Source organism: Diaphorina citri, unplaced genomic scaffold (assembly GCF_000475195.1).
Source record: "Diaphorina citri unplaced genomic scaffold, Diaci psyllid genome assembly version 1.1 scaffold991, whole genome shotgun sequence".
In the NCBI taxonomy this organism is placed as follows: Eukaryota; Metazoa; Arthropoda; class Insecta; order Hemiptera; family Psyllidae; genus Diaphorina; species Diaphorina citri.
The window spans coordinates 14,730-41,649 of NW_007378422.1; the positions used below are offsets into that span (position 1 = coordinate 14,730).

The window sequence follows — 26,920 nt, forward strand, 5'->3', positions numbered from 1 at the left end:
AGTAGCGTGAATTTAAATGAAATCTAGCAGCGATCGCAACTAAGCAATGTACCATGAAAGACTTGATAGAAATATACCATTATACCCCTTGTAGCGTGAATTTAAATGAAATCTAGCAGCGATCGCAACTAAGCAATGTACCATGAAAGACTTGATAGAAATATACCATTATACCCCTAGAAAGAGAGTTATAAAAGTTGTGTGGATTCTAAGAAATAGTAATTAAAGCGAAAGAATTGTTCGTTAGCGAAAGATTAAAAATGGTCAAAGTTCTATTAAAATTCTGTGGAACCGATTAAAAATGGTCAAAGTGAAAGAATTTTTAGGGAGGAAAATTAATAAAGGAGTAGTATAAAGACCGAAAGGGTGCTGCCAAAAATCATAGTAACTATAAAATAAAATTCAGGATCCTACCAAACTATCTAATACAATAAATATGCATCTATCGGATATCACACACATCTAACCATATTGAATCTATCTTGAGCAATAAATAAATATTTATCTATAGGCGTAACAATAAAATTTAAATTACAAACATAGCCTATTTAACATTGTTAGACTCTAATATTTAACAGAGTTTTGAAACCCATACTCAAAATGATACAAGTGAACTGTATAGATACTAGATACCTATGTACATTTTACATACTTGTACATAATTATGTACATCCTAGGTATTATTCCTCAGACATCCTAGCTTTCCATCTATGCAGATTTATTCAAATCCTCTGTGCAGAGTTATTCAAATCCTCTATGCAGATTTGTTCAAATCCTTTATACAGAGTTATTCAAATCCTCTATGCAGATTTATTCAAATCCTCTATCCTCTAATCATGAATAGGACTGTCTTTAGGTATTCCTCCGTTGATGATCTGCTCAATCGAATACGTGCAGATTTATTCAAATACTCTGTGCAGATTTATTCAAATCCTCTATCCTCTAATCATGAATAGGACTGTCTTTAGGTATTCCTCCGTTGATGATCTGCTCAATCGAATACCTCTGTGCAGAGTTATTCAAATCCTCTATCCTCTAATCATGAATAGGACTGTCTTTAGGTATTCCTCCGTTGATGATCTGCTCAATCGAATACTTCAAACTCGTATCGTTCCTCTTCTTCTTGTCGTGCCAAAACTGGTACGGTTTGAGCGTCTGTTTCAAAATTTGTAGTTTGATTCTGTCCCGGAGCGGTGCAGTCACGTTAGCCAAACTATCCCGGAAGACGTCGACGGCTTCCCAGTACTCGTGAATGATCGGGTTCTCCTGGCATTCGTCCCAGTTGGGATCCGGACCTTCGTACGTGTAGTTCTCGGCGCCTGGACAGCAAAAGCAAAGAGTTTACACAACTTTATGGTGTTGTTTAGAATGCAAATTGTGTAATTGATTGGTCAAGCTCATAAAATCTAATCGTACATTCTGGTGGTGAATTGTTATTAGAGCCTAAAAATAGAAGTTCTTAAAGACAATTTTGATTGCTTTTCCTAGATATGCTTGCGATCACTGCTTACTCTCCCTATGGACAAATATGTATCTTTGTTCTGTGCACTTTTGTAAACAGATGGAGAAATTCTTTAAAAAAGTCTAAAGTAAGTTAGTTCTAAATGTATTAGAAGATAAATCTACGTACCACCGAAATAGTCGTGCTTCATTTCCTTGAACGTGTTCACTTTGACCGTGTGTTGCAAGTTCAGATACCAGTCGTTACTAGCTTTCCCCACAGAGTATTCCCCAATAGATCCAGAAAGTTTCCCAAAATTTCATAAATAATAAATTGAATATGGCAAAAAGTTGGTGCAATTCTGATCTAAACTGGTGTATTCAAATGATGTAATAATGAAAAGGGACATATTAGACATTGATAAAAAAAAAAAAAAAAAAAAAAAAAAAAAAAAAAAAAAAGAAAGAGAAAAGAAAGATAAAGAGGAAGAAGGAAAGAAAAGAATGAAGAAAGAAGGAAAGAAAGAAAGGAAGAAAGAAAGAAAGAAAGAAAGAATGATATAAAGGAAGATGGAAAGAAAGGATAAAAGGAAGAAAGAAAGAAAGGAAGAAAGAAAGAAAGGAAGAAAGAAAGGAAGGAAGGAAGGACGAAAGAAAGAAATAAAGGAAGACATCACGTGTAAGAAATTCCAAATTTCAAACAAGTAGGTAGGTAGGTAAAAGAAGTTACTTACTCAAAGGCAGATGCGAGGGGCATTCTGGCGGCTCTTGGAATGGGTGCTTGGACTCTCTTGAGGAGGGCGGCAGTGTGAGCCCTGATGTTTCGTACGTCATCATCAAAGTTCTGCGGCACAAGATGAGAAACTCGGGTTTAGAAGGGTTAAAACGAAACCCCCAGTTTATTTGAGGCCTATGGTCTTCATGTTTCTTGACAAGATAAAAAAAATTTGATTTAGAAGGGTTAAAACGAGACCCTAAACTTGAATTGAGGCTCAATGTTCTTTGCTACAAGTTGAGAAATTTGGGTTTACTTGAAGGGTTAAATTGAAGTCGAATGTTCTTTGATATGAAATGAGAAATTCTGGCAGAGAGGGGTTAACAAGAAGTACTGTGTTGATAATTTGTATGGCCGCCTGAAAACTAATTGATTATGCAATGTGCACTGATTTATACAACTTGAATTTTTCTAATTTCTATTCAAAGTATGGCGTGGGTGTAGTAAGTACTAGGTATGCGTCTATGGGTATAAATAAATAATTTTACAATTTTATGGAGGCCTTATATTGATACCTACCTATTTACAGTAAAATTATTTTCTTATTTCTATACCTACTAGGTTTTATTTTTATCTACACGTTGTATCTTATAAAAGGCTCCCTACTGCCTATGGTAGATATAAATAGGTCTTTATATAAAAAAAGTGAAAAATCAGTTTTTTTTTCCTTCTTCAAGCTCAATAAAACCTTTCACTTTCTCTCCGGGCATAAATCTTATTTATTACAATGACATAGACTCCGTTTTTTTATTTTATACACACACTTAATTTTATATACAAATGTTTTTTATGTACAATCATAACAAACTTTTAAACTACTCATACTGTTTGTTCGCCCATAAATCCAAATCTAACCCAAATATGAACTCAAGTGTCTCGGAAGCGAGTTCATACTGGGTGAACGATCGGGGAGAATATAAAAAGTAAAATAAAATTAACACCATTTACCTAACATGTAAAAAATAAAATTAACATAAGTAATCTAGCAATAAAAAATATTGAAAAAAAAAAACTAGATAAAAAAACATAAGAAAAGAGCTTTAGATTGAATCCACAAAAATCAATTTGGGTTAATTCAATTATTTTATGTCATTGCTAAAGTTCGAACCATAGTTCTCTCGGTTATAAGTCCAATGCCTTAACAAAATTACCTCATTGGGCATTTTTTTTCTCAATTTTCAAGTTTTTTATACATCACTGTTTTAAATTAATATAATATGTATAATCAAATAATCATTATTAAATTGACTAACTCAGTAGCATTAGTACTCTACTAGGTACATAGCTCCAATATAATTTTATTGTTTTTGTACCTAAGCACAAAATTTAATAAGTGTATACCTATCTATAGCATGCCATAAAGAACCAACTTTTGTTGTTTAGAAACCGTAGAAGTCTAATGTCCTAAATAATTGCGAGCATCTCAAAGTGAGTCAATGGGTGTTACAATAATTTCTAATCTAAATGTGCAAGTACAGATAGGCTATGTCGTAGGTACCTATCTACTATTCGTAGAACGTGCTAAAAGTTTCAATTACCTATTTCAAAATACCACATTTCAATTGAAAGTGTCTTATGTGAAAATAGACCAGGCTAAAAGTTTCAGTTACCTATTTCAAAATACAACATTTCAATTGAAACTGTCTTATGTGAAAATAGACCATGCTAAAAGTTTCAAGTCTTTCAAAAGACATTTAAACTGAGATTGCCTTGTTTAAAATGACATTTTGTAATGGATTACACAATTCTTACCTTGCCTAACAGAAGCGGTTCCTATCTTGATCCAACGGCCAATGAGAATGGTAGAAGAACGACGACAGACGGTCCGAAATAACATCGCAGCCCACAGTTGCAGATCGCAGGAGGAGAAAGGAGACATGAAAAGGAGAAACAATAAAACCGGTTTTAGAAGGAAGTTTGGCAATTCGGTTTCGGAAACAATGGTAGCAATGTGACGTCTGTTACACTACATGTGTGAGGGGATATGTTTCTTGTCGGTCTAGGGATTCGAACATAGTTCCGATCGACAGAGAAGATGGTAAAACATCTGTTCTTGCCAAGTCCACCTGCTATGGGTCTGCATGAGAGATGGTTGAACTTTTCTTTCAAGAAGAGCTATAGGGAACAACTGTTTTAGTCAGTATTGAATATTGTTTGAATAAATGAGGACCGCATAATAATGAGGGATTTGTAATTTATATTTTTTTCTTCTTTTCCCTCAAGTCATTAGGTATTTTATTCCATTATTTTACTAGCAAATCTTTATACCTAGGTAGTCTATCAGCAAATTCGTGTACCTACCTATTTACAAATTTGGGAAAATGTTCACAGGTTTAATTTTATTCTGAGAATAGTCCAAATTTTTGAACCCTTGCCTGCAGTAAAGAGGAAAACTTGAGCTTTAGGGGCCCGGGCCCCCTCCCTCGGTCCAAAATTATTATTGCATTATTTGTGAAACTTTATTTCTATGAATGCCTGGCTTTAAGTCAAATTATGCAATGTGCCAAGCACAAAATCGTAAAATTTCTATATTTTTTGATTACTGTTTGTTCGCCCATAAATCCAAAGCTAACCCAAATATGAACTCAAGTGTCTCGGAAGCGAGTTCATACTGGGTGAACGATCGGGGAGAATATAAAAAGAAAAATAAAATTAACACCATTTACCATGTAAAAAATAAAATTAACATAAGTAGGTAATCTAGCAATAAAATATATTGAAAAAAAAACTAGATAAAAAAACATAAGAAAAGAACTTTAGATTGAATCCCCAAAAATCAATTAGGGTTGATTCAATTATTTTATGTCATTGCTAAAGTTCGAACCATAGTTCTCTCGGTTATAAGTCCAATGCCTAAACAAAATTACCTCATTGGGCATTTTTTTTCTTAATTTTCAAGTTTTTTTTTATACATCACTGTTTTAAATTAATAATATTTATAATCAAATAATCATTATTAAATTGACTAACTCAGTAGCATTAGTACTCTACTAGGTACATAGCTCCAATATAATTTTATTGTTTTATTGAAGGAGGAAAGTTAGGTAAAGATGAAAATAGCCTGTATGTAAATATGTACCTACTGTAAATAAATTAAATTTGAGTAAAATACGTGTAAGTTGGATATGTTTCTTGTCCTATTTTGTAAGTCAATAATTATTGTCCACCTTTGTGGTATGATGAATTTGAAGGGGGAAAGTTAGGTAAAGATGAAAATAGCCTGTATGTAAATATGTACCTACTGTAAATAAATTAAATTTGAGTAAAATACGTGTAAGTTGACTAGAAAATAGACTGATGTAAATATCAAGTATAAATAGTCATGAAAAAATAAATATGAATTATTGTTTTCACCTTTTCTTTTATACGGTGACACCCTAAAAATGGAGAAATAATGGATAATGATCATAAAAATAGAGTTCACAAACCTTACGCCATTGTGTATTCCCCCTTCTACAAAACAACAAGATTTGTAATGATTTTGAACATAGAGTAACAACGCTTTATAAGACATAACATCGCAGAAAAACACCATTTGAAATAAAGAAGAAGAAGAAGGAAGAAGACGAAGAAGAAGAAGAAGAAGAAGAAGAAGAAGAAGAAGAAGAAGAAGAAGAAGGAGGAGAAGAAAAAGGGAAGAGGAAGAAAAGAAATCCAAGAAATTATAATTTATTTGATAGTATTAATTTCTGGAAATTTTCGGGGTACATTGCCCTCATAGCAACAACAGTAACTTTTTTCTTCTTCGTCTCAAGTTGTTTGCTTATTGCTTTTTATCGGGAAGGTTTTTTTGTTTGTTTGTCAGATAGAGAGAGAAGGAGAGAGAGAGAGAGAGAGAGAGAGAGAGAGAGAGAGAGAGAGAGAGAGAGAGAGAGAGAGAGAGAGACTTTTTTTGTTCCTGTTTTTAAAGGAAATTGTAGTTGGAGGAAATTTCGCATTTGTAAAAAAAAACAGTTTTGCCACACTTTTCCTTAATGTTTTAAATGTGTTTTTATACACAATTTGTCCAATACCTATTTAACAGCGTTCCCAACAAAAAAGGGACTTATTTTTTAAATGAGGGTTATTCTTCTTCCATTAAAGAATTATTTGTCAAATATCTAAAATCAATTAATAAAACTATTTACATAAAGGATCACTATTTATAAACTATTTCATCTATTTACACATTTACAGTGAATCATTTCATACAAAGGAGAAAAATAAAAACACAATTGAATTACTGTAAGTATAGGACAGCACAACTGATAATATTTTTCACTATTTACATCAGAGGATTCACGTTGAATATTAAATTTTGAAATCACGTTGAAAATTCAATAAGTAGTCAAATCCAGGTAAGTGAAAAAACGTTGTTCACATATCGTATTTCACGTGTCTCAAAACACTTTGATCATTTAAATTCAAAAATAGGAATCATCAAAATAAAATAATTATCATGGAAAAACCATCAAAGTGAACTTCATAAGAAGCTTAGTGAAAAAAAAAAAAAAAAAAAAAAAAAAAAAAAAAAAAAAATAATTGTGAATCTCATTTGGTAAATTTACACCTCCAATTCTCCACCCTCATCTTTTACACCCTCCAAACCTTCTATTTTACACCCTCTAAACCTGTAACCCCTTCCCCCACCCTTACACCTCCATATCAGTTCACGGTTTCAGATGTCTGAGGATAATCTTGCAAGGACCTTCACATATAGGGTACTCTACGATCATTAATAAACTGTAATTGGGACAAAAGTAGTTCTTATTATTTTAGATTGTTCGTGAAATTAATTTTAATTTCTTCTGGAAGCACCTTCATCACTATTATAAGCTCAAATTACATAATAATAGTTAATTACAAACAGAGTTTTGAAACCCATACTCAAAATGATACAAGTGTACTGTAAAGATACTAGATACCTATGTACATTTTACATACCTACTTGTACATACATATGTACATCCTAGGTATCATTCCTCAGACATCCTAGCTTTCCCCACAGATTATTCCCCAATAGATCCAGAAAGTTTCCCAAATTTTCATAAAATAAATGATAAACTGAATATGACACAAAGTTGGGGCAATCTAAACTGGTGTATTCAAATGATGTAATAATGAAAATGGACATATAGACATTGATAAAAAAAAATGCAAATATGCAAAGTATTTACGTTGGCAAACAAAATTAAACGAAAAATAGTGTAAATTCGTCAAAACATGGAAAGAATTTTAGAAATTCATCAAAACATGTGAGAGAATTTTAGAAATTCGTTAAAACATGCAAAAGAATGTTGGGCATGTCTATGGATTTTAAAACGAAATCGCCATACGCACAAGGCACTTGATTTGAACTAAAATTTTCGTTTATTTTCCGTTTATTTTTTCATTCTTATTACTGGATGTGGATGGGCGATTTGTTTATTTAATTATCTTTTTGCAAATGTTGGCCCTTTTCCAATTCACATGTTTTTACGGGCTAGAAACTCATGAACCCGTCAAATTAAATTTAAATAAAAAACAAATAAACCGTGGGGTCATCATGGGATTTGAGCAGTTCACGTGAATTTTGTGGGCCCCATTTTTTTGCACTGTCTGGATTGTCTGGCCTTCTGTCAAGTTGTTTCTATTTTGAGTAGGGGTTGTTTTTAATAGGTACATAGGCTTTGGGTCCAATCTTCCAGGTACAAAGGTTTTTAGCTTTCAAGCCCTTTTTACTAGGGGTAAACTGGGTGTGAAAAAAAAAAAAAAAAAAAAAAAAAATGCTTCGTACGTCATCATCAAAGTTCTGCGGTACAAGATGAGAAACTCGGGTTTAGAAGGGTTAAAACGAAACCCTCAGTTTATTTGAGGCCTATGGTCTTCATGTTTCTTGACAAGATAAAAAATTTTGATTTAGAAGGGTTAAAACGAGACCCTAAACTTGAATTGAGGCCCAATGTTCTTTTACAAGGGTTAAATTGAAGTCGAATTTTCTTTGATATGAAATGAGAAATTCTGGCAGAGAGGGGTTAACAAGTACTGTGTTGATAATTTGTATGGCCGCCTGAAAACTAATTGATTATGCAATGTGCACTGATTTATACAACTTGAATTTTTCTATTTTCTAATTTCTATTCAAAGCATGGCGTGGGTGTAGTAAGTACCTACTAGGTATGCGTCTATGGCTATAAATAAATAATTTTACAATTTTGTGGAGGCCTTATATTGATACCTACCTATTTACAGTAAAATTATTTTCTTATTTCTATACCTACTATGTTTTATTTTTATCTACACGTTGTATCTTATAAATTTATTCAGAGAATATTGGAGAAAAAAGCACCCCGTTGCGTTGTAAAAAAAAAGATCAAGTCACACCGCGGCGTCAAACTGAGACACGTGTACGGCTCAAATCCGACCCGTTATGAACCGGTGGAACAGGCACGAATTCAAATAGGGTAAGGAATTGATATTCACCACGACTGCGCGCGAGTTCAAATAGTCCTCAGTGGGGACGTGGCTGAAATGGGGCCTGGAGCGATGCTGGATTCGGTCTAGCTCGTTGGCGATCACGCTGGCGCGCACAGAATTGGTGGGGGTGGGTGCGGGCATGTGCGTGTACGGGACGAGACGCTTGTGCGCGACGTAGGGGAGGTGATGGTGGTAGACATGCGACTGCGTGCGGACGGGGAATGTGCATGCAAGCAAAGAGAAGGGGGGAAAATAATGCGATGTATTGGTAGTACATCACGATGGGACAATACGCTATGAGGACCGTTTTTGGGTGGTCATAGATAGTTTTTTTTGTTTTGTCTCAAATTAAATAAATAGGTACCTAAGCACAAAATTTAATAAGTGTATAGCTATAGCATGCCATAAAGAACCAACTTTTGTTGTCTAGAAACCCTAGAAGTCTTAATGTCCTAAATAATTACGAGCATCTCAAAGTGATTCAGTGGGTGTTACAATAATTTCTAATCTAAATGTGCAAGTACAGATAGGCTATGCCGTAGGTACCTATCTACTATTCGTTGAACGTGCTAAAAGTTTCAATTACCTATTTCAGAATACCACATTTCAATTGAAACTGTCTTATGTGAAAATAGACCATGCTAAAAGTTTCAATTACCTATTTCAAAACACCACATTTCAATTGATTCTTCCATAGTTACTGACAATGTTTTGATTGAAATTTACGATAAAGTCATCATAGAAGGCATTTGACTTTGTTTTTCATTGGAAGTCGCTCCGCACCGGTCTCATCAGAGCCGTCGATCAGGTGTGTCCAAGCATAGTCGAACGACCGTCGATCCACGTTGATCGATGGTCGATCGACGGTCATCGACTATGTGTGGACACACCTTAAAATTGGCATGTCTGCTCCCGATACCTGAGAGATTTGATATTTTCAGCTAAATTCCCTCTAGGGATGAGCTAAATATTTATCTTGTTATTCTTTGAAAATCCCCCCCCCCAATTCAAAGGTTTTGAAGTCTGATTTTAAATGTCTGAGAAAAACAAACGAAGACAAACAGAAGCTTGTTTAGGATGTATTTTTACAAGTTATTCTTTTATTATTTACATTAATTCTATCCCGAGTAAAAATTACGAGATTTCAGAGTTGTGGCTACCTTAGTTTGGGTGTGTTTATGAACAGGGCTGAGATGAGCTCGGACGACGTGAGATAGCTGTCCCGGCGGCAATTTTTAAAGACATAACTTAAATCTTCAATAGACTGCCACAGTTTTCATCCTTCATGACGGTAGTCAATAACAGATCGGTTGACATGGGATTCCGATGGTTTTCCGTATTCAAGGGATATTGCAACACAGAAAACACAAATTTTCGTTGAAAACACATGGTGACATGGAGACGTTGATTTCACAAAGAGCAAATTTATACAGGATGAACCATTCCCGTGAAGTATTGCACGGACCTCCACTAATACCACACTATAAACTCATCTAAATTTTCAAAGAAAAAGTATTCCATTTTGGTTGTCTTTTGTTCTTCCATTTTTATTTTATTTTTATTTATTTATATTTTTGAAATAAAATTGCTCTAGCTCTAGACGTTTTTCAACTTACACTACGTCAAACTAAGAACCACGTTACACTTTTATAACTGAGACCAAATTGTAATTGACACACTTTTATAACTGAGACCAAATTGTAACTGAGACAAATTGTAACGTGCTGCGCAAATTTAACTGATTGATAAGACGGTTAAAATACCTGATGTATTAGTACACAATATTGGTCGTATATCATAATGAATCAGCTAATTATGTTGAGTGGTTCAATAATGCTTTTTTTCTGTTAAATTACCTAGAAAATTAATGTTTATACGAGTCTTTGCAATTAATCACTTAATTTTCTTAGGTAATGCGATGAAATTTTAAATGTATTTGCAAAATATGAGGCTCGAATGTAGGAACGTCAAGAGTGGTTTCTCTAGATTTTTTTGACGACAGGCTTTTGGAATGAAAATCCTTGAAAAAAGGTTCAGAAATGAATGTTTCAGATTTCCTCTCTTAGTCAGCTAGCTGCAGCTACATTACCCTCTCTGCCCATAATAGGTAGGTATGTCCGCTTAAAAATGGGCGAACATAAAGATGACACAAAGTATAATTATGTACACAACACACTAGTTAGGCCTTTCATTAAGTTGGGTAAACATGAAAGCAAAATTAGTCTTCTTGAAGTAAGTAGGTACCTGTAGGCAGAACATTTCATATTAGGGGTTGGTAAATTGAATTCGCATATCCCAGACCTTTGAGACTTTAAGCAAATTTTAAAAATAATATGAAATTACTAATCTAGATAATAATTATACCCTTTGGTGTCTAGACTTTCTAGTTTCTGAAAAAAGAAAGAGCTCAAATGAGCTTAGAACCAAATATTGCTCAAATGTAATAATTATACCCTTTGGTGTCTAGACTTTCTAGTTTCTGAAAAAAGAAAGAGCTCAAATGAGCTTAGAACCAAATATTGCTCAAATGAGCTTAGAACCAAATATTGCTCAAATGAGCTTAGAACCTAATATATAGCTGAATAGGTATAGTTTTCTATAGAATATTAAAATATCATGTTAGTTTTTTATTAAACTTTGTAATACAGACCAACCTCGTGTAGTGGTTAGCACGGTGGTCTTTGAATCTGGAGGTTGGTAGTTCGAGTTCAAGTCAAGTGAAATTTAGCGTAGCGGTTAGCCACATTCGTGACAAGCAGTTATTCTTAACACAATTAAAATTCCTTTTAAACTTTGTAATACTGTTTTCATAGGAACGCCGGTACCGAATTGATAAAGAATTTTGATTACTCTGAACTCTCAATATACGGGTAGGTCATGATTCATGACATTCATCACTCAGAGTACACTTTCAGAATTAGAACAATGCAGTAACTATTCATCATAAAGCTACGAGTATGAACAGTACAGGCATTTCAGTATCCATGATACCTAGAGTCATGACCTGTCCTGTATTCATGCATAGTTATTCAAATCCTCTATACAGAGTTATTCAAATCCTCTATGCAGGATTATTCAAATCCTCTATACAGAATTATTCAAATCCTCTATACAGATTTATTCAAATCCTCTATACAGAATTATTCAAATCCTCTGATGTGCAGAATTATTCAAATCGTCTATGCAGATTTATTCAAATCCTCTACACAGAATTATTCAAATCCTCTATACAGATTTATTCAAACCCTCTATACAGAATTATTCAAATCCTCTGTGCAGAATTATTCAAATCATCTATGCAGTTTTCTTCTATAAGGGTCGAATAAACACTTGACTATACTGAACATGTCCCCCATGGCCCGATCTTTAGTATGGTCGTTAATTTATCACTAAGTTTTATCTCAGTCATTACTTTTCTTGTTAACGGATTGGATAAAGGACTCTAACACAACTCTTGTTATGTCAGATAAGCTACAAAGAGAAGTAGAAAGAAAAGTGTAGTTACCTTGAAATGTAAAATCATTGTAAATCTTTAGAAATATGTCACACCCAGTCGTTAATGCCGTGCAGAATGGCTCGCTTGGTTTTGCTAAAGTACGCATAGTTAGCATCTCGATCATCCAAACTGAGATTGGTATGAGGCACAACACCAGGGTCATAGTAGTACTCCTTGTAATTGTTCATAATGCACTTCAGCTTGGTTGGTATGTACAGTTTCAGGTCGATGTCCATTTCACCGTTGTGAAGGAAATATCGTAGCACGGTTTCGTTGCCGATGTTGGTTGGCGTTTCGGGTTCGAAAAGTTTGTATTCGTGTGGTACGTACGGTTCAGGACCAGTATGGTACATACCTCCAGACCACGCCATATGGGGGTGCATGGATAACACCAACACCGACCATCTCCATAGGGATGAGAATGCTGCTGATTTAGACATGATCAATTCCGGAGTCCCCTTTGTAAATTTCACTTCCAACTCCCAATTCCTCTATGAAACATTTTGATATGTTAACTATCTCCTACATAGCTATTAGGTTAGCTATTTAAATTAGGTAATATATACATACGCTAATTTTAGTTTAATTTATTGAAATGTTTTTTAACGACTGCACAAACTTATATTTCGATTCACATTTGTGTTTTCAGAGGGTTGAGGGCTTCGGAGCCACTCGAAGAGGAGGCGTAGGGGCGTCTACCGAAGACGGTAAATGGGGGAGGCACCTGACTGGGCCGGGGGACGGTGGGGACCTTGTGCCACGGGACCTCGCGTCTCTGAAACCCAGAACAATAGGGAGGCAGAGGTTAGGGCATGGCGAGAGAATACGAAGGGATTGATGGAAAGGGCCGAATGGGAATTTGGTTTACGAAGATAGGCGAGGGACTGCGAACGCGGGGCCTTTATGGGAAAATAATTTTAACGTGATAGTGGAATATGATTCACGCGAGGGGGGATTAAATAGTTCGACGTACAGTGGGCTCGAAAGTTTGATGGTATTGCAGTTTTATTTGAAACTTAGCTTACATGTCGAAAATTATTTGAATATTGTTAGCAATTGAAATACATAAAGGGAATTGGGTTATTGATCTTTATTTATTTTTTGTCAAAGGGCTATGAGGTCCCTAAAGTTGCACTTCTCATTGTCCCACAGTTTTATTTGTTGTTGTAAATATGTAGTAATGTTTACCAAGATTATTTGTTACTAGTTCGTGGTGACATTCCTTACCTATTCAACTATACATATACGGAGGCATATCAACCTTACTCATACATACTTTATATCCTTACCTAGACTTTATAATTGTGGTGATATCAATGGCTAAATGTGACTTAATCTTTGTCGGAGCAAATTCGATAAGGACTACTACTCCAGGTTAATGTGTTCTCACGGAAAATCCTCCGAATTTTGATGAGGGTTTTATTGATCTCTGAGTTGATGTACTTCTCTTCCGTATACCAATGTTCCAGTATTTGTTTCCTGGTTTTATTTTCGAAACCGAGTCCTCCTCCCATATGTTTCAACAGTTTGGATTTGTATTTGACTGTATGCCATAGCTTGAACGCCACCTGATTGTAATAGTCAATCGTAACCGACATACACTGGCGTTTGAGCTTGTCCCAATATTTGAACACATTCTCGGGTTTCTCCAAGAAAGCGATATGAATGGGATTTCCTCGGATGTATTTGACGAGCTGATTAGTCATCTCATTAATGATCTTACACTGAAGATATTCCCCTGTGTCCCAGTACATAGTGCCGTTATTCACATGCAGGAAGATTGCAGTATTGTTTATCCCGGTTTTCAGGAGGTTTTCGTAGTACACAGATCCTTTGAAGGCAGCATAAGTCCTTTCATCGACAGAAAAAACAGGGTCCAAGGTTTCCAAGCCATCCAGGAAGCACTCCGTGATGTGTTGAGAAATCAGAAAGCAGCCTCCCAAAATCACTATGAGCCACATTCAAGAAGATCCAAATGAAGAGACTGTTGAATTTGAATACTAACTTTTCCCAACAATAACTTTGTTGATAAGACGATATTTCAAAATGACATAACTTTAATCTTCAATAGACTGCCACAGTTTTCATCCTTCATGACGGTAGTCAATAACAGATCGGTTGACATGGGACTCCGATGGTTTTCCGTATTCAAGGGATATTGCAACACAGAAAACACAAATTTTCGTTGAAAACACATGGTGACATGGAGACGTTGATTTCACAAAGAGCAAATTTATACAGGATGAACCATTCCCGTGAAGTATTGCACGGACCTCCGATAGATAGAATCTCCTGTTTCATTGAAATGAATTTCGCCGTAACTTACGTGTGAGATGTATGTCAATGCTAACAGCAAATAGGATATCAAGTCCATAACCACTGAGAAATTTAATTCTAGAATGACAGCTCTCTGTGTGCTTTTCACAGGACAGCATTATTCTTCAAAATGGAATTTCTCTTCATTATCTGAGGAATTGAAAGTTACATTAGATGTTCAAATGTCACTACTTTCACACACAGTTCAATGATTTGAGGTAAACTCAACTCTAATTTTTGACAGAAAAATTTACGATGCTACTTCAAATCAAAACTCACATGTTAAATGACGGCAGATTCATTTCTTCCTTCTGATTTCACTAACTCCCAATTCCTCTATGAAACATTTTGATATGTTAACTATCTCCTACATAGCTATTAGGTTAGTTATTTAAATTAGGTAATACATACGCTAATTTTAGTTTAATTTATTGAAATGTTTTTTAACGACTGCACAAACTTATATTTCGATTCACATTTGTGTTTTCAGAGGGTCTTCCATAGTTACTGACAATGTTTTTGATTGAAATTTACGATAAAGTCATAGAAGGCATTTGACTTTGTTTTTCATTGGAAGTCGCTCCGCACCGGTCTCATCAGAGCCAGGCTGAATAGACATATTTCAAGTCTCATATAAAGGTGTGTCCAAGCATAGTCGAACGGCCGTCGATCGACGGTCGTCGACTGTGTGGACACACCTTCAAATTGCTCCCGAGACCTGAGAGATTTGATATTTTCAGCTAAATTCCCTCTAGGGATGAGCTAAATATTTATCTTGTTATTATTTGAAAATCCCCCCCCCCAATTCAAAGGTTTTGAAGTCTGATTTTAATTGTCTGGGAAAAACAAACAAAAACAGAAACTTGTTTAAGATATATTTTTACAAGTTATTCTTTTATTATTTACATTAATTCTATCCCGAGTAAAAATTACGAGATTTCAGAGTTGTGGCTACCTTAGTTTATGATGTGAATTTATTGGGTGTCCACATCACAACACGTGGTAAATCCGTTCTATTTTCATAATCTGCTGCTCGTATCACCTCTGACTTCATTATAATGGAAGTTCTTCTTCCTTTCCTCATCTTAGGGTATGTGAAGCCCAGAGCAGACAGGTTGAATATTCTCGGTCTGTATACCGTAGTGCTAGGTTTAGTCATTTTGGTAGTAGCAGTTGTACGGTTACGCTTTCGTTTCGTCACTGCCTCATCTTCTGCAAATCTAAACTTGGGTATGTCGGACACTATGACAGTTGAGGGCGTATCATGAAAGAAGTCGACAATCAGTCTCGCTTTGAACACCTGTGTGAACTTAATGGTATGAGGGGCCAAGGTCGCATTCATGAAAAGCGTGTGCATCAACTGGCGACTGTTCGTCTCATAGAAACTTTTCTCCAGATTAAGGTAGTGGTATCGAATGATTTCCCTCAGGTGCCTTTTCACTTGATTAAAAAACCTGTAGAAAAAATCATCGTGATTCCAAAATCGTTTGATGTCTTTTTTCTTGCAGTCCTCATAGTTATTTGTGACATTATGCAACGTACGGCGGAAGTCGTACAACCGATGATAAGTGAAGAAGATAAGGTTCAAGTACCAATTCTCAACGATCTGGAATAGGGTTCGCTTGAGATGAATACTATGCAATCTATGTTCCGTGTCCCGTAGAGTTTCATTTGGATAGGGTAAGATATGAATGTTCTTACCATATGTGTTGAGGCAGGTGAGGTTCAAGTACCAATTCTCAACGATCTGGAATAGGGTTCGCTTGAGATGAGTACTATGCAATCTATGTTCCGTGTCCCGTAGAGTTTCATTTGGATAGGGTAAGATATGAATGTTCTTACCATATGTGTTGAGGCAGGTGTGAAGTATCTGATGTAGCTTAGCTACCAGGTAACGTTCAGTGTGAGGATGCAAGTAGATGTACTCATCTACACAAAGCACAGTCTCGTCTGTTTTTGCTCGTAAGTTTTTGTGATAGATAGAATCTCCTGTTTCATTGAAATGAATTTCGCCGTAACTTACGTGTGAGATGTATGTCAATGCTAACAGCAAATAGGATATCAAGTCCATAACCACTGAGAAATTTAATTCTAGAATGACAGCTCTCTGTGTGCTTTTCACAGGACAGCATTATTCTTCAAAATGGAATTTCTCTTCATTATCTGAGGAATTGAAAGTTACATTAGATGTTCAAATGTCACGAATTTCACAGACAGTTCAATGATTTGAGGTAAACTCAACTCTCATTTTTGACAGAAAAATTTACGATGCTACTTCAAATCAAAACTCACATGTTAAATGACGGCAGATTCATTTCTTCCTTCTGATTTCACAAAATAGTAAGAATGTAATCAAAACAGTCTTTGCATTGCTTTCGGCTCCTAAAAGTAAACAATTGTTTACTAATTTGTGATAAATGTTTTTTCAACTAAAATAAGTAAGACCTCGCTACTGATTAGAAAATTGGGTCCTCAGTGGTAAGCACAACAACAAATAATATTATGGATTGTTTATGTTCATAAAAAAAACATTCACATCGCATTATAACAAATGACTCATCCATCGCATTATAACAAAATGTACCTACTGAGACTTGCTAGCAAACTGAGTAAAAATTTACCTTTCCCTTAATAGGTATATCAAATTGGAATGAGGTTCAAATAATTTCAAGAGATAATTATAATAATAATAATGATCCATGCAAATGACATTGTTGAGGTACTTCAAGTGAAAGAAAGTATTACTCTGGCATTTCAAACTAAAGTAGTCAATCCTGCCATCGTCAAAGAATGGATGATGCCATTGATATGCACGCAAAGCCAAAGACTTGCTTAATAGGTAGGTATATATCAAATTGGAATGAGGTTCAAATAATTTCAAGAGATAATAATAATGATCCATGCAAATGACATTGTTGAGGTACTTCAAGTGAAAGAAAGTATCACTCTGGCATTTCAAACTGAAAGTAGTCAATCCTGCCATCGTCAAAGAATGGATGATGCCATTGATATGCACGCAAAGCCAAAGACTTCCTTCGATAGTAATAATAGTAATAGCACTTCTCGAAGTAAACCAAAAGGTTCGTCAGTGTTTTCCTCAGTGACATTCGAATTTGATGCGTTTTCTCCTCAAAGTCGTCATCCAACTTCCAAAAGTTCTTAATTTCCTTGCCATTTCTCATGGCATTGTAATCACGACCGCTGAATGTTCTTTCTTGGATGAACTTTTTCGTTTCGATCACACCTTAAAAAAATCAAAAAGTATACGTATCATTCCTGTGTTTAGCAGTCTCTGAAACCCTGCTTACCTCATGTTTTCATGACATAACTGTTTAACAACAGAACTATTGTTTGTTGCTTCCATAAGGGTCGAATAAACACTTGACTATACTGAACATTTCCCCCATTGTCCGATCTTTGGTGGTATGGTCGTTAATTTATCATTAAGTTTTATCTCAGTCATTACTTTTCTTGTTAACGGATTGGATAAAGGACTCTAACACAACTCTTGTTACGTCAGATAAGCTACAAAGAGAAGTAGAAAGAAAAGTGTAGTTACCTTGAAATGTAAAATCATTGTAAATCTTTAGTATGGTCGTTAATTTATCATTAAGTTTTATCTCAGTCATTACTTTTCTTGTTAACGGATTGGATAAAGGACTCCACAACTCTTGTTACGTCAGATAAGCTACAAAGAGAAGTAGAAAGAAAAGTGTAGTTACCTTGAAATGTAAAATCATTGTAAATCTTTAGAAATATGTCACACATTTTCTTCTTGACCTGATTTCGATTCCTCAAGTAAAACTCATCCAACTTGTCGTCAGTGTAATTGGCATGCACCGCCATCTTCTTCATTCCGTAGATGAGCAAGTGTCTTAGCTTACATGTTAGGTATCGCTCCGTGTCTGGATGAAATAGGGTATTTCCAATTTTCAGGATAATGCCAGACTCGTTCTGTCGTATATTGAAAAAATAGTCCTGATCCAAGAGACAGAAATTCTTGCGGTTTTCAGCTCTAAGAGGATCACCCTTTTGATCTTGCGAAAAACAGTAGTCGCACAAGAAGGCAACGGAAAATAAAACTAGTGCTTGTATTTGGAATGCCATTTATTACATCAAGAGTTACACGCTTTTGATTTGCTAGAGCTGTGTTGTTTCAATGATAAATTTTAAGCATGTCGTTTGTTTTGATCTTGCGAAAAACAGTAGTCGCACAAGAAGGCAACGGAAAGTAAAACTAGTGCTTGTATATGGAATGCCATTTATTACATCAAGAGTTACACGCTTTTGATTTGCTAGAGCTGTGTTGTTTCAATGATAAATTTTAAGCATGTCGTTTCTTGTAATCTTTCATGTATTCACGTATTCGTTAATAAGTCACCAGTCGTAGGGTTCTATCCATTTTAAACTGTGAATGGGTAATGTTTGTATCCATATATGAAGATGGCATTTTTCTTCATTGACATCTGAGATAACTAAAACGGTAAAACTCATATAAAATAGATATTATTTTCAATATTTATTTACCAATGAGTCACCAGTCGTAGGGTTCTATCCATTTTAAACTGTGAATGGGTAATGTTTGTATCCATATAAGAAGATGGCATTTTTCTTCATTGACATCTGAGATAACTAAAACGGTAAAACTCATATAAAATAGATATTATTTTCAATATTTATTTACACATTATAGGCACATATGTTATTTATAAAATATAGGTACACGGTAGCTATTATTAACATAAAAAAATATGTATTTAAGATTTTAAGCACAAGATGTACATACCTAGTCGGTATATTTTATCAAACTCCATTCTGTATTTAAGATTTTAAGCACAAGATATACATACCTAGTCGGTATATTTTGTCAAACTCCATATAGGTACACACATTAGTATAAGTGCACTTTTCAAAAACATAAACAATGATCAGCTGATGAATTTGGACATTGACGTTTCTCATCACACTCGTATACCTAGGTTTGACAGATGGTGAGTATGAATATGAAACAATAGGTGGTACATGATGATTTTGATAACAAAGTCTGGTTTAAAACAATCACAGTATTTTTTGATAATAATGATAAGTATGATGATTTGATTGTTGAAAATACAAAAATATGTAGGTAGTAACAAACTTTAGGGAAAAAATCATGGGTTGATCTTGAAATGATGTTCTTCAAATGGAGGAGCAATGAAGGCATATGTAGGTAGTAACAAACTTTAGGGAAAAAATCATGGGTTGATCTTGAAATGATGTTCTTCAAATGGAGGAGCAATGAAGGCAGGTAGTAACAAACTTTAAAGAAAACATCATGGGTTGATCTTGAAATGATGTTCTTCAAATGGAGGAGCAATGAAGGCAATATTGTTCAGTTCAGCTTCGAAATACGCTGGTTTCAAGGCAGCATACAAGGCCATATCTGCCTCAGTGGTAATATGATTTCTTGCAAGAGACATATGATCAGCTATTTCGCGGTGCTGAATCGTAAAATTAGTTTCCCATTCCCAAATCTCGTGATAATGTTTTCTCGTCATGGATCCATTTTTATCAGCAACTGCTTCATCTATTATTTTGTATTTTATCTTTGGTAAATGACGAAATATGATCTCATTGTAATAGTGTTGTAATCTTTCCAAAATATTCTTCTTAAGGTAATTCCTGTTCGAATTATACCGGAAGTCAGCCTCAGTTTCATTAGGTTTTTTGATTCCTTCCTTTCTCAAATAGAACGTATAGGTGTTTGCTACAGGTATGGCAAGACTGAGCAATCTTCTCTGTAAGTAAGTCTTGGTATATTTATGTAGCAGTCCTTCCTTGTCTACCATGATCAATGTTTCGTTTCGAAGTTCGTTTAAATTTCTCAGGTATTCACCCTCCACATATTTCTCATATAAACCAGAGTCATCCAGATTCAACACCTCTTCTGCCATTACATCTGTTACTATGCACGGTCCTGTTTTGTTCTTGAATTGATCTTTTCTAAGATCAGATGCATCCATTGAAGAAAATTCAGGCTCCAAGTCGGAGTTGTATCGAATGGAGGATACGATACTAAATGTTGCAATAAAGGCTACACATTTCATATTTGTAAGAAGAATCATAATCTGAGTTAGATCAAGTTTGCGTGTCTATTTGGGATTTATTTTCCAAGAGTAATATTTTCTGTTTGACACTGATAATCCGTTTTATCTGATGACATTTCATCTCGTACTTTCTATCAATTAGCTGTATCAACACAATTATTATTTTTTAATTCACATGAATTTGTAATATCCGTTTTATCTGATGACATTTCATCTCGTACTTTCTATCAATTAGCTGTATCAACACAATTATTATTTTTTAATTCACATGAATTTATAAAGCATTTGGTATAACAAAAGATTGTTTTGTATTTTTACAAAACACATAAGAGGTACATTATCTTGTTTTCGTCCGATTTCAAGATTATCAAATTTGTGTGTAAAAAAACACGTAGGTTTGTGTTATTGTAGAGCAACATATTTTTTTCAAGTGTTGGAATCTATCCCAGAGTTTGTTTCTATTTTTAAAACATTTTTCGTATCCATAAATTTCGTGTTCAATTTTTTTTTAGCACATATGCTGGGGAAAATATGGTAGGGAGAGAGAGAAGAGAATTATCACATTCTCAAAAACACTTTATACTGACGCTGGGGAAGAAAAAATTGCCAGACGAAGAAATATGATCCAGTTTGAAAAATTTAAAAATAAATTTCAAATCTTCATGGTGATTCGGCACTTCACTGTTCTAGATGTGTGGAATATTGTTTATTGACCGTGTTCTATCCTATCGAATTATTGTTTTCACAATTTTGGCTCATGAACTATCAATTAAACGATCAATGATAGTATCATGCTTATTAAGTATGAATATGTATCAATATTTCTATTTTGGTGAATATTAATTTATGAAATATGAATGAATAAGTGACGTATGATTTACTAAGAGTTTCGAGTACACTAAGGTGTTCCTACTTCCGTTACGGAATGAGTTTGTGAACAGATGCATTGTTGATAAACTTCAGCTCTGTGCAAAGCGTCTTATAAACGGGTCAGAGTTTTCCAGCACCCATTGAGTTTCTGACAAGTCAAGCTAATATTGCCTACTATGGACATTGGACGACTATTGCTTGCAGGGTATTGGCAATGCCATTGTAGTTATTCATTGCTGATTTGCTGCCCACGTTGTTTTGTTTTTCACCATGTTGCCTGGCATGGTATGACCTTGTTGCTGTGAACAGATGCATTGTTGATAAACTCCAGCTCTGTGCAAAGCGTCTTATAAACGGGTCAGAGTTTTCCAGCACCCATTGAGTTTCTGGCAAGTCAAGCTAATATTGCCTACTATGGACATTGGACGACTATTGCTTGCAGGGTATTGACAATGCCATTGTAGTTATTCATTGCTGATTTGCTGCCCACGTTGTTTTGTTTTTCACCATGTTGCCTGGCATGGTATGACCTTGTTGCTTGTCGCAATGCATAAGATACATACTTGTGCTTTTCCTCCTCAACTTTGAATACATAGAACGTTCTCGGAACGGCGGGCTTTCTCCTATCCTGTCTTTCTCTCTTCGATTTCGGGACGAGAGACCTCAGAAGTTACAGTTCCCTCTAATCAAACCTCTTAAAAAATGTAATGTAAACTTATTTGAGAGGTTATATCTATTTCGGCAACACGAACTTTTATTAGAAGGGAATGACCTGGGGTACCTAGGTTCCTTATTTTCTCTTCCTTTGGATCATTCAATTCTTTTGCAATGAGTACGAGTAACGAGTTTGTGTGAGAAGTTTGAGAACTATCGTTCAGAATTAGTTACTTACATAAGGTGTACTATTTTCTTTCCGGAAACGGATACTATTTCCCCTTTTCAAGATGGCGGATTTCCAATGGTTATAACGCTACAGCGCCAAAAGTAGAGACGTCAGCTTCAGGAGAGGGGAAATACATAGTCTCAGTTTCCACAAGTTACTTCTAAGGCCGTTTTTTAAATAAGCAACACTGGTTTGCAAAAAAAAAAAAAAAAAAAAAAAAAAAAACCCCCAAAATTTTTTGGGCTTTTTTCTGGTGGGGGGGTTCCCCCATCCCCAAAATTTTTGCCCCTAAAAAAAGGGGGTAAAAAAACTCCTATAATTGGCAACCCCGCTTCCTGCCGTACTGAAGTGGCTTGTCGGTTCATTTCAAAACTTTCCGCTGACGCCATTTTCCGTGCCATCGGAGTCTGCAAAGTTTTCATTGTTTTTCCTTTTTCTTTGTTTGTTTTCTCCTGTTTTTCTTTTGAACAATATCGTGTGTATTGTGTTAGGTTATTAGTTTTTTCTACAATCCGGATATTATCCGGGGTGTCTCGGGTTGTCTTTGCGTGTTTACTTTCCACTATTCTTTATCCATGTACATAGTTAACAATGTTGACGTTAGTCCAGGATTTCTAGGGTCTTATTTTCTGGTCATAAATTGACCAATTTGTCAGGTGAGCTATAGGTAATCTATTCCACTTATGTATACTTCATTACTTCCCCAGTGTGGTAATTCTTCTTCACATTCTCCTTTTTTGGCTGAAGCACTCTACCAAGAAGATTCATTTCAACATAGGTACATATGTAATCAATCTACTTAAGTCATGCATACCTACTTCATTAATCTCCAACGTAGTAATTTTTCTCATTCACCTATTTTTGGCTGAACCACTCTAATTAGATGCATTTCAAAATATATGTAATCCCAATTGCAGTAATCTCTTATCACTTTTGCCTAACGTGTTAAAATTTTGTTTGGCATGTGTGGCGTCCTGCTGATGCCATTTGGCTTCTGTAAGGGTTAGGTAGGGGTACATTTATTATCTAGATATTAGATAGAGATTATGAAGACACGTAGAAAAAACCCCCCTTTTGAAACGTTCGTCAGGAAAAGTTGAAACGAGCCCTGGCTGGATGGTACAAAAGTGTAGAAATTAATAGAATTTTCTTTCGAGTTGAAAACTAGACCTATTAATCATAGCTTTTTTGTAAACTTCGAGGAGATATTGTTTACAAAATTAAAAGAGCGTAGCTAAGTTTCCTGTTATTCATCGGGGGAAAAAGGGAAAAATAACATAACGAGATATTTTTTGAAATATTATTTGAGATGGTTGATTTATGATAGGGTGTATAATAGTTTGTATGAATATAAAACCAAATATCAATATAATGGATATAAAACCAGATATTTTATTATTATTATTTTCTCTAGCTCTGGGTTCTGCCGATTCTACAAAGTCCGATAAAAAAGAAAGCATCAAGATAAAGCTGCTTGCTTTCTTCCTGTCAGTTAGGGAGTATTTTTGCAGGTGTTCTTGGAGCCCTGGATATTACAAAGACTTGTGGGTAGATGTATATTATATTACTATAGGTACATTACTATAGGTACATACATATTTTTTCACATTATAAAATTCTCTCTTGTAATAAAACATTGTTTATAATTCTAGGTAATTAAATGCTATTTATATCTACCTGTACCATGTTACCTATACCATATACCTTTATCGACACTTCTATTCAGGATTTCTAGGGTCTTATTTTCTGGTCATAAATTGACCAATTTGTCAGGTGAGCTAGCTGCTAGGTAATCTATTCCACTCATGTATACTTCATTACTTCCCCAGTGTGGCAATTCTTCTTCACCTTCTCCTTTTTTGGCTGAAGCACTCTACCAAGAAGATTCATTTCAACATAGGTACATATTATGTAATCAATCTACTTAAGTCATGCATACCTACTTCATTAATCTCCAATGTAGTAATTTTTCTCATTCACCTATTTTTGGCTGAACTACTCTAATTAGATGCATTTCAAAATATATGTAATCCCAATTGCAGTAATCTCTTATCACTTTGCCTAACGTGTTGAAATTTTGTTTGGCATGTGTGGCGTCCTGCTAATGCCATTTGGCTTCTGTAAGGGTTAGGTAGGGGTACATTTATTATCTAGATATTAGATAGAGATTATGAAGACACGTAGAAAAAACCCCCCTTTTGAAACGTTCGTCAGGAAAAGTTGAAACGAGCCCTGGCTGGATGGTACAAAAGTGTAGAAATTAATAGAATTTTCTTTCGAGTTGAAAACTAGACCTATTAATCATAGCTTTTTTGTAAACTTCGAGGAGATATTGTTTACAAAATTAAAAGAGCGTAGCTAAGTTTCCTGTTATTCATCGGGGGAAAAAGGGAAAAATAACATACGAGATATTTTTTGAAATATTATTTGAGATGGTTGATTTATGATAGGGTGTATAACTAGTTTGTATGAATATAAAACCAAATATGAATATAATGGATATAAAACCAAATATTTTATTATTATTTTCTTTAGCTCTGGGTTCTGCCGATTCTACAAGGTCCGATAAAAAAGAAAGCATCAAGATAAAGCTGCTTGCTTTCTTCCTGTCAGTTAGGGAGTATTTTTGCAGGTGTTCTTGGAGCCCTCAATATAATGGATATAAAACCAGATATTTTATTATTATTATTTTCTCTAGCTCTGGGTTCTGCCGATTCTACAAAGTCCGATAAAAAAGAAAGCATCAAGATAAAGCTGCTTGCTTTCTTCCGAATATAATGGATATAAAACCAGATATTTTATTATTTTCTCTAGCTCTGGGTTCTGCCGATTCTACAAAGTCCGATAAAAAAGAAAGCATCAAGATAAAGCTGCTTGCTTTCTTCCTGTCAGTTAGGGAGTATTTTTGCAGGTGTTCTTGGAGCCCTGGATATTTCGAAGACTTGTGGGTAGATGTATGTATATTACTATAGGTACATAAATATATTTTCACATTATAAAATTCTCTCTTGTAATAAAATATTGTTTATAATTCTAGGTAATTAAATGCTATTTATATCTACCTGTACCATGTTACCTATACCATATACCTTTATCGACACTTCTATTTTGATGTTCCGAGAATCACTATAAAGTTAGGCCACTCAAAGAGGATTTTCGATGTTATTGGAATAGGGTTTTAAATGTTATTTAAATTCAAAAAATCCCATTTAATAGTAGATTTAGTACGCTGTTTGTTTTATACGCGTCCTAAATATATACAGCCCCTTGTGTAACTGACTGACTGACTGACTCACTCACTCATACTAATTCTAACCCACTTCTAGATGTGCTAGGAAGATGCGGTTTTCACGATTGGATTCCTTATTTTCTGTACATACTGAATCTTGAACTGAAGGGTGATAAATGAGAGAGTGGAAATCGTAGCCTATATTTTGTCCCAATTTAAGTCACTAATACAACATAGCAATAGCAAAGAGTTTCAGTCCAAACTTCAGTCCTCGTTTTTTTTTTCGACAAAAACACCACATACACGGTAGGACAAAAGCCAAGGGCCAAAGTGCACAAATAGGAAGCTCTTGAATTCCTCAATATAAACAAGTGAAAAACATGGTTCTCTCGTGTGATTCTTTTCAACAGTAAAATTATTTATGGTAAACCCTCACTAACCACAGGTGTGACAATTTTCACGTCAATTGGCTTGGTATAAGTGGCTCAAAAGTTACAAGATTTTTGAAGAATTAATCATACCTCTTTTATTATGCACCACATATACGGTAGGACAAAAACCAAGGGCCAAAGTGCACTAATAGGAAGCTATGGAATTCCTCAATATAAACAAGTGAAAAACATGGTTCTCTTGTGTCATTCTTTTCAACAGTAAAATTATTTATGGTAACCCTCACTAACCACAGTTGTGACAATTTTCACGTCAATTGGCTTGGTATAAGTGGCTCAAAAGTTACAAGATTTTTGAAGAATTAATCATACCTCTTTTATTATGATTATTTTTGAGTTTGACTGAAACTATTGAGTTCTTATCGTCCGAGAAGCGAAGATAGAAGGAGGACAGAATTGGAAAAAGCCAACCGTTCTGAGAATGTACCTTATCTCATTGCAGTGTTTCCTCAGTTTCTGGGAGAGTAAGATTGGATTTTTAAGAACGGGGTTCCCACTTGCCGCAAGTTTCATCCGATTTTTTTTCTGAATGTCCTGTAGGCAATGCAATTTGAGTTTTCCCATTACACACGACACGATTTTTCCCCCCCCGAATATCATTCAACCGATGAAGTCAAGTGAGGGCAGTTTCCAATATTACTATATACTCCATATTAACTTCTTGGTATTCTCTTTGTCGAACAGTTTGTGGAATTTCGATAAAAAAACATGTTTATCCCTAGAGAACTGTTGTTCATTAGGTTTTAGTCTCGATCACGAGATCAGGATCCTATATTATGTTGACTCTCTTTTCTAAATGAGTTCCACAGAATCACTAATTTAGAAAAAGTCAGCAAGCATTGTGCCACTCTCCCACCCACACAACTAACCCCTCAGCCCTTAGTTATCCGTGAAAATAGTTTGCGCAAAGTTTTTTTTTTTTTTTTTTTTTTTTTTTTTAA

General features: G+C 34.9%; 3 protein-coding genes across 7 annotated transcripts; all 3 read right to left on the reverse strand.

Annotated features, from left to right (window-relative positions):
• Window positions 1-709: 709 nt before the first annotated feature.
• On the reverse strand, window positions 710-14,986 carry LOC103513596. 3 transcript variants are annotated; one of them, XM_008478438.3, is made up of 5 exons: window positions 14,784-14,986; window positions 12,200-12,622; window positions 1,631-1,697; window positions 1,004-1,319; window positions 710-821 (listed from the first exon to the last, which is right to left on the reverse strand). In XM_008478438.3, exons 2-4 carry the CDS (start codon window positions 12,584-12,586, stop codon window positions 1,036-1,038), a joined length of 738 nt encoding a protein of 245 aa, XP_008476660.1. In that variant the 5' UTR covers window positions 12,587-12,622; window positions 14,784-14,986; the 3' UTR covers window positions 710-821; window positions 1,004-1,035. The 3 variants fall into 3 exon arrangements, with proteins under 3 accessions (XP_008476660.1, XP_008476662.1, XP_008476661.1); XM_008478440.3 differs by lacking the exon at window positions 710-821 and adding an exon at window positions 893-1,003 and having other exon boundaries at window positions 1,097-1,319; XM_008478439.3 differs by lacking the exon at window positions 710-821 and adding an exon at window positions 893-933.
• On the reverse strand, window positions 9,722-16,533 carry LOC103513599. Its single transcript, XM_008478445.2, has 2 exons — window positions 15,418-16,533; window positions 9,722-9,810 (listed from the first exon to the last, which is right to left on the reverse strand). Exon 1 carries the CDS (start codon window positions 16,531-16,533, stop codon window positions 15,424-15,426), a length of 1,110 nt encoding a protein of 369 aa, XP_008476667.1. The 3' UTR covers window positions 9,722-9,810; window positions 15,418-15,423.
• A 765-nt stretch (window positions 16,534-17,298) lies between these two features.
• LOC103513591 lies at window positions 17,299-18,977 on the reverse strand. Of its 3 annotated transcripts, XM_026826738.1 has the most exons (4): window positions 18,655-18,977; window positions 18,210-18,499; window positions 18,022-18,046; window positions 17,299-17,706 (listed from the first exon to the last, which is right to left on the reverse strand). In XM_026826738.1, the coding sequence occupies exons 1-4, from the start codon at window positions 18,722-18,724 to the stop codon at window positions 17,405-17,407; spliced, it is 687 nt and encodes a 228-aa protein (XP_026682539.1). In that variant the 5' UTR covers window positions 18,725-18,977; the 3' UTR covers window positions 17,299-17,404. The 3 variants fall into 3 exon arrangements, with proteins under 3 accessions (XP_026682539.1, XP_008476658.1, XP_026682538.1); XM_008478436.3 differs by lacking the exon at window positions 18,022-18,046 and having other exon boundaries at window positions 18,185-18,639; window positions 18,795-18,977; XM_026826737.1 differs by lacking the exon at window positions 18,022-18,046 and having other exon boundaries at window positions 18,185-18,499.
• Between the last annotated feature and the right edge of the window lie 7,943 nt (window positions 18,978-26,920).

What these genes read in the sequence shown, in the direction of transcription:
- LOC103513591 (XM_008478436.3), bottom strand. Translation starts at nt 18,569, where the DNA reads ATGGCATTCCAAATACAAGCACTAGTTTTATTTTCCGTTGCCTTCTTG. An exon ending in CAATGATTTTACATTTCAAG is followed by an intron (nt 17,707 to 18,184) that starts GTAACTACACTT and finishes GATTTTTTTAAG; the next exon opens with GTGTGATCGAAACGAAAAAG.
- LOC103513596 (XM_008478438.3), bottom strand. Translation starts at nt 12,586, where the DNA reads ATGTCTAAATCAGCAGCATTCTCATCCCTATGGAGATGGTCGGTGTTG. An exon ending in TGCACGGCATTAACGACTGG is followed by an intron (nt 1,698 to 12,199) that starts GTGTGACATATT and finishes AGTAACGACTGG; the next exon opens with TATCTGAACTTGCAACACAC. An exon ending in GAAGCACGACTATTTCGGTG is followed by an intron (nt 1,320 to 1,630) that starts GTACGTAGATTT and finishes TTTGCTGTCCAG; the next exon opens with GCGCCGAGAACTACACGTAC.
- LOC103513599 (XM_008478445.2), bottom strand. Translation starts at nt 16,533, where the DNA reads ATGGACTTGATATCCTATTTGCTGTTAGCATTGACATACATCTCACAC.